The 9,673-nt window shown below is 29.6% G+C and overlaps 2 protein-coding genes across 2 annotated transcripts; both read left to right on the forward strand.

Moving 5' to 3' along the window:
• The first annotated feature begins 41 nt into the window (after positions 1-41).
• On the forward strand, positions 42-2,878 carry LOC130674342 (mitochondrial inner membrane protease subunit 1). Its single transcript, XM_057479644.1, has 3 exons — positions 42-286; positions 1,360-1,557; positions 1,815-2,878. Exons 1-3 carry the CDS (start codon positions 182-184, stop codon positions 1,962-1,964), a joined length of 453 nt encoding a protein of 150 aa, XP_057335627.1. The 5' UTR covers positions 42-181; the 3' UTR covers positions 1,965-2,878.
• A 115-nt stretch (positions 2,879-2,993) lies between these two features.
• LOC130674340 (beta-1,4-mannosyltransferase egh) lies at positions 2,994-9,346 on the forward strand. Its single transcript, XM_057479642.1, has 3 exons — positions 2,994-3,097; positions 4,748-5,550; positions 6,501-9,346. The coding sequence occupies exons 1-3, from the start codon at positions 3,082-3,084 to the stop codon at positions 7,071-7,073; spliced, it is 1,392 nt and encodes a 463-aa protein (XP_057335625.1). The 5' UTR covers positions 2,994-3,081; the 3' UTR covers positions 7,074-9,346.
• Positions 9,347-9,673: the final 327 nt, after the last annotated feature.

Consider the following 9,673-nt stretch of genomic DNA (forward strand, 5'->3'; position numbering starts at 1 on the left):
AAGATATATATATATATATGTATATGTGTTCTAGAACTCTCGATATATCGAACTGTCGAGTAATCGATTGTTTACTAAATTTTCTTGGTTAAAGTTCTAATAGAATTTTTTATTTGTTGAGATAAATTATTAATTTTAAAATTTTAAATTTTTCCCGCGGGATTTTCAAATTTTTTAAAAAATGGTTAAAAATTTATCTATTAAAATATTAAGTTTTGCGGGCACTGTTATTAAATACTCGTGTATTGTGCACTGCGCATTTAATTATGGTGGAGAATTTTATATGGTAATTATTTTGATTAATTACTTTTAATTGTAATTATAATTAATTAATAAAAATTGTTGTTTTTTTTAATTAAAAATTTAAATTTCGGAAAATTTGGGGGTTATGTGACTCGCACTGTAATTGTAAATAAAAACTAATTGTTTGTTGTTTTTATTTGAAATTTCACAGTAATGACATCTGGGTAATTTGAAATTCGCGGGAAATTTTAACTGTGGCGGGAAAATTTTTTAGTTTGAAAATAAGAATTTTGGAAAGTGAAGAAAATAGTGGGAATAAATTTTTGTAGGAAATTATTTGTGGTTTTTCTTTTAAAGGGAAATTCTGGGAATTTTTCAGAAAATTTGGAAATTAAATTCTGAAATTTTTGGGAAAATTTGAATTTTGAATTTTTTGTTTGGTTTGGGGGAGTGGGGGAGGGGGATAATTTGATGGGAATTTTGAATTTTTAAAAGAAAATTTCTGAAGAATTTTCGGGAACTTTTTAAAATTTTATAATTTTCTTTAGAATTAATTTTAAAATTTTTGAATTGAAATTCTGGGTAAAGAATTGAAGATACGATAAAAATGATAAGGAGTAAAAGTGTAGGAAATAAAATTCTCTATAAAAAAAGTCCATAGAAATTTTTTGATAAATCTGATAGTTTCCAAGAAATTTCAATTCAAAGTGAATTTTCACAAAACTTATGAAAATTTCCAACTTTTCAAACTTTAAATTCCGTTTTCAAGGAAACTATCAGAGATACCGTAGAAATGAAGAGACATGAATTTGTCGGAAAGGAAATTTCCTATAAAAAATATTCATATCAATTTCTTGATAAATTCGATAGTTTCCAAGAAATTTTAATTCCAAGTGAATTTTCACCAAAATAATGAAAATTTCCGGCTTAACAAACTTTAAATTCCCATTTTCTTGAAAACTATCAAAGATACAGTAAAAATGATGAGAAATAAATTTGTGTAAAATTAAATTTCCTTTAAAAAAGGTCCTTATAAACTTTTTAATAGATTCTATAGTTCTTCAGCAATTTCACTTCAAAGTAAAAATTTATCCTCTGTAATGATTTTCGTTTTAGTGCATCGGCCCATCAATGGAGCCAACGATCCATACACATGATGTATTATTTACCGAACATATATCTCCACGTTTTGATAAACTGTCAAAGGGAGATATAATAATTGCCAAAAGTCCAACAAATCCACGTGAAATTATTTGCAAGCGTATTGGTGGAGTCGAAGGTGACAGAATTTACTGCGGATTCACTTCTTATGTCGTAAGATTATTTTTACTCATCTAATATAAATATATATAGATATATGAATGTATGACTAGATAGAGAATTTGATGCCCTTTCAAATGAGTACCAACAAGCCATACTTATTTTTCATATTTTATAAGACCTATATATATTTTTGCATATATATCAAAAATATGTGGAATATAAGTACGGCATGTGGGTACTCATTTTACAGGGCATTGAATGGTCTATCATTTTATGTATGTATGATAATTAATTGGTGTAATTAATAGGTACCGCAAGGACACTTATGGTTAGAAGGAGATAATGCTAGTAATTCATCAGATTCACGTTCTTACGGAGCAATACCCAAAGGATTAGTTATAAGTCGTGCGGTTTGTAAAGTCTGGCCATTTAGTGATATCACTTTTTTGAATAAATAATTTATTGAATAATTAATTTTTTTTTTTAAACGGAATTTTAACAATAAATTTATATAGTTATCTTTTGATATTGAATTCTGTCTAAACTAATGAGTTTACGGTAAAATTTACAAGGACCTTTTTTAAAGGAAATTGAATTTCCTACAAAAAAGGTCATGATAGTTTTTATCGTATCTTTGATAGTTGTCCCAGAATTTTATATTTTTTGATAAGAAATTTTGTGGGAAGAATTTTGAAGCCTAGTTTTGACTGAAGTTTATTTTGGATTCGAATAATAGCTAAAATATGATATTTAGAGAAAAATGGATTGAGACCATTTTTTTACAGAATTTTATTCCCTACAAATTTATTCATGATCATTTTTATCTTATCTTTGATAGTTTCCTCGAAAATTTGAATTCAAAGTTTGTAGAGTTTAAAATTTTCGTAGAAAACTTGTAGTTTTAATGTAAATTAACTTTGACTCAAAATTTCTCGAAAACTATCAAATTTATCAAAAAATTCACGGACACCATTTTGATGTCAAATTTTATTCTCTACAAATTTAGTCCTCATCATTTTTATCGTATCTCTGATACTTTCCTTGAAAATTCAAATTCAGTTCGAGTAAAAAATTTTCGTAATTTGACAGCAAAACTTTGAATCAAAATTCCTCGGAAACTATAAAATTTATCAAAAATTTTATCGAAATCATTTCGATAGAGAATTTTATTTCCTACAAATTCATTCCTCATCATTTTTATCATATCTTCAATAATTTCGCCAGTATTTTAATTTTAATATTCATAAATTAAAAAAAATTACCAGTAGTAAATTTTTTCCATTCTTAATTTATTTTAATTGGATTAATTAATTAATAATTTATTAATTTATATAAATAAATAAATATATGAAACTAATGTCAAAATATCATTGAACATTTTATCGTATTCCAGTAATTTAGGAAATCCCACTATCGGCTAGACTTAGACACTAGCGCCACTAATTACTTTTTAGTCCCGACTCCAGGCCATATATATATAAATATATACACATATATATGTACATGTATTATATTCACATAAATATAAAGACGCTAGATAAAAGTTTGAACAATTAAAATTTTTTTATCAACAACATGACGATATTATCAGGTAAATTAAACTATTTGTAGTAATTGTAAGTAATTGCGTAATTACGTAATTACGAAAAACACTAATTTGTGGTTTTAAAATAGTGCTAAATTTTTATCAATTGTATTTGCGAAATTTGTTGGTTATTCGCACTTCATAAATGTATGAATTTTTATTTTTGCAAAATTATAAAAATTTCGGTATAATTTTATTGATGCCCATTAAATTTCTTCTGGAAAGAGTACCCACAAGTTTTAATTATTTTTAAAATTTATAAAAGTAGTAATAATTACATACATTAGTACCTAAAGTATTTATCTCGTAAACTAGCAACTTTATGAAAAATTTCAAAGAGTCAAAAGTTGTAGGGAATTAAATTTCCTCTGGAACGAGTACCCACAAGATATATTTTTATTGATATTTACAAAAATAATAATATATATTAGTACCCAGTATATTTATATCGTAAACTATCAACTTTATGAAAAATTTCAAAAAGTTGAAAGTGTTAGGGAATTAAATTTCCTCTGGAAAGAGCACCCACAAGACATATATTCATTGATATACAGAAGTAGTAAGAACATACATTAGCACCCAGTATATTTATCTCGCAAACTATCAATTTTCTTAAAAAATTAAAAGAGGCAAAAATCGTAGGAAATTAAATTTTATATAGAAAGAGTACCCACAAGACATATTTTTATTAATATTTATAGAAGTAATAAAAACATATATTATTACCCAGTATATTTATCTTGCAAACTATCAATTTTATCAAAAAATTCAAAGAGTCAAAAATTGTAGGAAATTAAATTTCCTCTGGAAAGAGTACCCACAAGATATATTTTTAATAATATTTACAGAAGTAATAAAAACATATCTTTGTACCCAGTACATTTATCTCGTAAACTAGCAACTTTATCAAAAAATTCTAAGAGTAAAAAATTGTCGGAAATTGAATTTCCTCTGGAAAGAGTACCCGCAAGACATATATTCATTGATATTTACAGTTTACGAGATAAATATACTGGGTACTAATATATGTTCTTACAACTTCTGTAAATATCAATGAATATATGTCTTGCGGGTACTCTTTCCAGAGGAAATTCAATTTTCGACAATTTTTTACTCTTAGAATTTTTGGATAAAATTAATAGTTTGTGAGATAAATATACTGGCTCCCTGCCTTTATAAATCCGGAATAATTTCTCATGCAAAAATTTCTCAGCAATAATTACTCAAACAAAAATTGATCCGACACAAAAATTTCTCGCTGTTGTTTACCTGCTGTTGTTTCTTCATATTTGTGGTGAGAAAATCTGCCTCGAGAAATTATTGCTGAGAAATTTTGTCGCAAGAAATTATTGCATGAGAAGAAAAAGACGGTCGCCAGTATACTTATCTCGTAAACTATCAACTTTATCAAAAAATTCAAAGAGTCAAAAGTTGTAGGCAATTAAATTTCCTCTGGAATGAGTACCCACAAGACATATATTCATTGATATTTACAGAAGTAGTAAGAACATATATTAGTATCCAGTATATTTATCTCGTAAACTATCAACTTTATCCAAAAATTCAAAGAGTAAAAAATTGTAGGAAATTAAATTCTCTCTGGAAAGAGTACCCACAAGCCCTACATTAATTAATATTATCTCATTTATTTTTCAGGTATACTATTAACAAGTACAGTAAAACACGTGTCACATTGTTGTTTTCTAATACTATTAATAACAACATTCGAATACACATCCGGAGTACTTTCATTCGCGGAACCAAAGCCAGTAGTGGATTCCTGGGAGCGTTATGGCTTCATAACTTTGCTGTTGTATTTATTGAGACTGCTAACATTACTGGCACTGCCACAAACGTTGTTCAATTTCCTGGGACTGACAATATACAACGCGTTTCCCGACAAGGTAACGCTCAAAGGCTCGCCATTGTTGGCGCCATTTATAAACATACGGGTAGTGACCCGCGGGGATTATCCGCAGTTGGTCAAAACGAATGTGACCCGTAACCTGAACAAGTGCATAGACGCGGGTCTGGAGAACTTCCAGATAGAAGTCGTCAGTGACAAGCCGATTGGATTGATGTCGCACAGAAGAATCCGGGAGCTGGTGGTTCCGAGCGAGTACCGGACCAAGTCCGGGGCCTTGTTCAAAGCGCGCGCGCTCCAGTACTGCCTCGAGGACGGGGTCAACGAGCTGGCTGACCATGACTGGATCGTCCATCTCGACGAAGAAACTCTTCTTACAGAAAACTCGATCCACGGGATCCTGAACTTTGTCCTCGACGGCAAGCATCCTTTCGGCCAGGGTCTCATCACTTACGCGAACGAGAATGTCGTCAACTGGATCACCACCATGGCCGACAGCTTCAGGGTCGCTGACGACATGGGCAAGCTCAGGTTCCAGTTCGTCATGTTCCACAGGCCGCTTTTTAGTATGAAAGGTTCCTACGTCGTCACCCAGGTCAGTAATTCATTTAAGCTCCAGCTGATATTCATTTAGGGGGAGTAGGGTTTTAAAGGCGAAAAAGAAGCATATTTTTGTGATTTTTTCCCGGCGAGATGAGTAATATAATTTTATTAAACTTAATCACTTATTATTGTACAACTTTTAAAGAATATCAGAAAAAATTTTCAACGAAAAATATTTATTAATAAGCCGGTGACGTTGAATCTCCGGAGGCGCCTCGAAAAAAAGTCGTTTTGCGGTGAACATCATAACTCGTTACCGGATCATCGGAAAAAAAAAATTGATATGCATTTTAAAGTTGATGTATTTCTCGAGGTAACCACGAAGAGTTTTTTTTTTTTTTTTTTTTTTCGATTTTTTGCAGCACTTGGAAGTGAAAAACGCGATTTTAGCTCAAAAAATCGCGGTTAATTTGTTATTAAAAAATAGAAAAAAATGAAAAACAAAAAAAAACTCTTCGTAGTTACCTGTTGATTTATGTGAAGAAGTAATGTTCAAATTTTCAAAGGGATCGGTTCAGTACATTTTGAGTTATGATGTTCACGGACTTTAAAAATAACGTTTTCGGGAAAATCCATTTAAAGTTTTTTATTCGTGAAAATTTGAAATAAACTATCAATAAAAGAATATGAATTTTTATACTTATATTGAGTCATCAGTTTACATCATTTGAAAGACACACAGCCGGAGAAAGGGATTCGGAAGAACAAAGAAAATTGCAGCTGATTTCTACTAGGGGTATGTAGGGGCAGGTCGGGCAGGTTTAAAAATCAGGTATACCGGCCGGTCATTTGAAACGCTGTAACTCCGTTAGTTTTACTCGGATTGATTTAAAATTTGTACACAATATTCTCGACATATTGTTCATTCAGAAAAAAAATAAAAAAAAAAATAATTTTAAAACCCTATCCCCCCCCTTAATTAATTTTCTTCTGACCTGACAGACTGGTGCCGAGAAACACGTGTCCTTTGACAATGGGCTAGACGGTTCCATAGCCGAGGACTGTTTCTTCGCGCTGAAGGCCTACAGCCTCGGGTACACCTTCAACTTCATCGAGGGCGAGATGTGGGAAAAGTCGCCATTCACGATATCGGACTTCATCCAGCAGCGCAAGCGCTGGATCCAAGGTATCTACTTAGTCGTACACTCCAAGCTAATTCCTTTGAAAAAAAAAATATTCCTAGCGATTTCCTGGTACTCGTGGGTAACTTTACCTCTTAGTACTTCAAACATTCTGTTGGCTGGACTCTGTCCTATCAACTGTCCGGTGATAATGGACGCACTTTGTGCGTTCATCGGTGCAATAAGTATATATATGTATATATTTGGTGTAGTTAAATCATTCTCGTTAAACCGCTTTGGGTTAATGAGGTACTTAGTATTTATTTCCGGTGCCCTGGCTATTATTCCATTTAATTTGATAACTGAAAATATTGCTGTGATTTGGGCACTTTTTGGTAAGAAACATAAATTTTATGTTGTCAGTAAGGAACTAGGACCGGCGATTACTGTTTAGATTTGAACGTTTTGATAAAATGTCCACTTGTATGGGTCAATTTTGAGAATTATTTATTTATGTATTTATTTGAATAACGTTTACGGCTGAAGGATGCGTTGTACAAAAAAATGTTAAGATACATTTTTTTTAGCAAATTTAATTGTCTACAAAAAAGGTCCTTATCAATTTTCCTTAAATTCTGTAACTTCACCCGCAATTTAATTTTTAAATTTTAAAAAATCAAATCACTAATTTTCAAATTTTTCTATGATTATTTCCCTGACCTTTTGCGGCTTAAGGACGCATCCTACATTAAAACACATAAGGACCTTTTTTGTAGCAAATTTGATTGTCTACAAAAAAGGTCCTCATCAATTTTTGCGTATCTTCATATTGTAGAGAGTTAGAAGCTCGAGTAATGAAATTGATAGAAAATAGCAATGGGAATTTTGTTTTATCGATTTTGAGGATCGAGAATTGAAAATATCGAAAAAGTCAAAGATACCTTTTTTGTAGAGCGTAAAATTTCCTACAAGAAAGCTCCTGATGACTTTTTCCCAGATCAATATTTAAATATTAAATTTAAATAATTTAACTTAGTCAATAAAAATTTACTACGTCGGCCTAGTGGGTCAGAGGCGAGACTTCTAACTCGCAGGTCACGGGTTCGATCCCAGCCGACGTCAGTATTTTTTTTTTTATAAAGAAAATTAGAAAGTAAAAATATTGAGCAACGCGGACGTAATTTTTTTAATAATTATTTTAATTAAATTATTTTTACGGCTGAAGGATGCGTTGTACGAAAAAATGTTAAGATACATTTTATTTAGCAAATTCAATTGCCTACAAAAAAGGTCTTTATCAATTTTCCTTAAATTCTGTAACTTCACTCGCAATTTAATTTTTAAATTTTTAAAAATTAAATCACTAATTTCCGAATATTTCTACATTTATTTTCTTTGTCCTTTTGCGCCTCAAGGACGCGACCTACATTAAAATACCTAAGAACCTTTTTTGTAGCAAATTTAATTGTCTACAAAAAAGGTCCTCATCACTTTTTACGTATCTTCATATTTTAGCGATCTAGAAGCTAAATGATAAGACGCTCTGAGTAGAAAAGCGGCGCGTTGGCAGCGCTTGCCTTCGGCTCGTGATGCCAAGTTTCGTACCGCGCCAACGTAAAATAATTTTTCATACAAGTGGACACCCACAATTTTTTTTAAATCAATCAATTAATTTACATTTATTAATTAACTTAATAATTACTTTAAAAAACGACAATCGCTGATAGTTACATATTTTTAATTATTAATTACATGGGTATTAAATTATTCAAAGAAACAAACAATCAATTAATGTTAAAAAACGCTTTTATTATTTAGTATTTAAGATCAACACTTTGATTAAATTAAATTAGTGCCATCTTTGCTCTTGACTTTTTTTATGTTTAATTAATTGATTAATTTTGTTGGTTTTTTTTTAAATGTCTAGTCATAGGCGGCATAAATTTTTGATTTTAAAAATTAATCAATCAACTGATCAATTAAATTATTAACTAATTTATAAACAACGAAAAAAAAAATTATCAGTCAATTTCTGAGTGTTCGCGTTTAAATTTAAGCCCGCGGGCGGATGTACGGATGTACGAGTTGCGTATATCTGGAAAACTAATTAATTTATTTGAATTTTTTTCGCGGGAATTGAAAAAGAGGGCTGTGTTCTGTAGCTCATCAAATTTTGAAGTCAATCTGTACGTTAGTTTTGAAATTATTTCGAAAAAAATACTTCGTACAGAATTTCGTAACCTGTACGAAAAATTTTTGAACTTTGAATTCAAATTCTGGGCGAAATATCACGGATACGAAAAAAATTAATGAAAGCAATTTTGTAGAGAATTTAATTTCCTACGAAAAAGATCCTGAGGAATTTTTACGTAATTTCAAAAATTCGCTTAGAATTTTAATTTTTATTAAATAAAAAAATAACGAAATTTAAATTTTTGAAAATTTCGCGGGGTTTAGTAAAATAAAAAATCTTCCAATTAAAATTATTAATTAGAGAAAGAAATTAGTAATCATTGAACAAAATGAGATTCGTAAGCAATCAAACAAATTTTTTTTTATTTTACCAAAGTATTAATAATAATAATAATAATTAAAATTAATAATAACAATCATATCAAAGATAAAAATAAGTATTACTAATAAATGAGCAATTATTATTATTGTTATTATTAATAATAATAATTTAAAAATCGAGTTAATTATTTTTTTGATGAACGCACATAATTAATTTCTTTAAATTATCAACTGTCTTCATTATTGTAGATTAATAAATGTATGTAATGTAAAAAAAATGAGGTTAATTATAAAAATAAGTCAACTGTGAAATTAATTATAACTTTTGTTAGATTGTATTTAAATATTAAATTAAAATAAAGATAATTAAAAAAAATTATTCATTAGAATTGTGTTTTATTAATTTTAAGCCTCAAGGATTGAAAATATCAAAAAAGTCAGAGATACCTTTTTTGTAGAGCGTAAAATTTCCTACAAAAAAGCTCCTGATGACTTTTTTCCCAGATCAATATTTAAACAATAAAAGGGAACATTTTAAGT

This window comes from Microplitis mediator, chromosome 9 (assembly GCF_029852145.1).
Source record: "Microplitis mediator isolate UGA2020A chromosome 9, iyMicMedi2.1, whole genome shotgun sequence".
NCBI lineage: Eukaryota > Metazoa > Arthropoda > Insecta > Hymenoptera > Braconidae > Microplitis > Microplitis mediator.

What these genes read in the sequence shown, in the direction of transcription:
- LOC130674342 (XM_057479644.1), top strand. Translation starts at nt 182, where the DNA reads ATGGTTAAAAATTTATCTATTAAAATATTAAGTTTTGCGGGCACTGTT. An exon ending in ATGGTGGAGAATTTTATATG is followed by an intron (nt 287 to 1,359) that starts GTAATTATTTTG and finishes TTTTCGTTTTAG; the next exon opens with TGCATCGGCCCATCAATGGA. An exon ending in GCGGATTCACTTCTTATGTC is followed by an intron (nt 1,558 to 1,814) that starts GTAAGATTATTT and finishes TGTAATTAATAG; the next exon opens with GTACCGCAAGGACACTTATG.
- LOC130674340 (XM_057479642.1), top strand. An exon ending in GTTCCTACGTCGTCACCCAG is followed by an intron (nt 5,551 to 6,500) that starts GTCAGTAATTCA and finishes CTGACCTGACAG; the next exon opens with ACTGGTGCCGAGAAACACGT.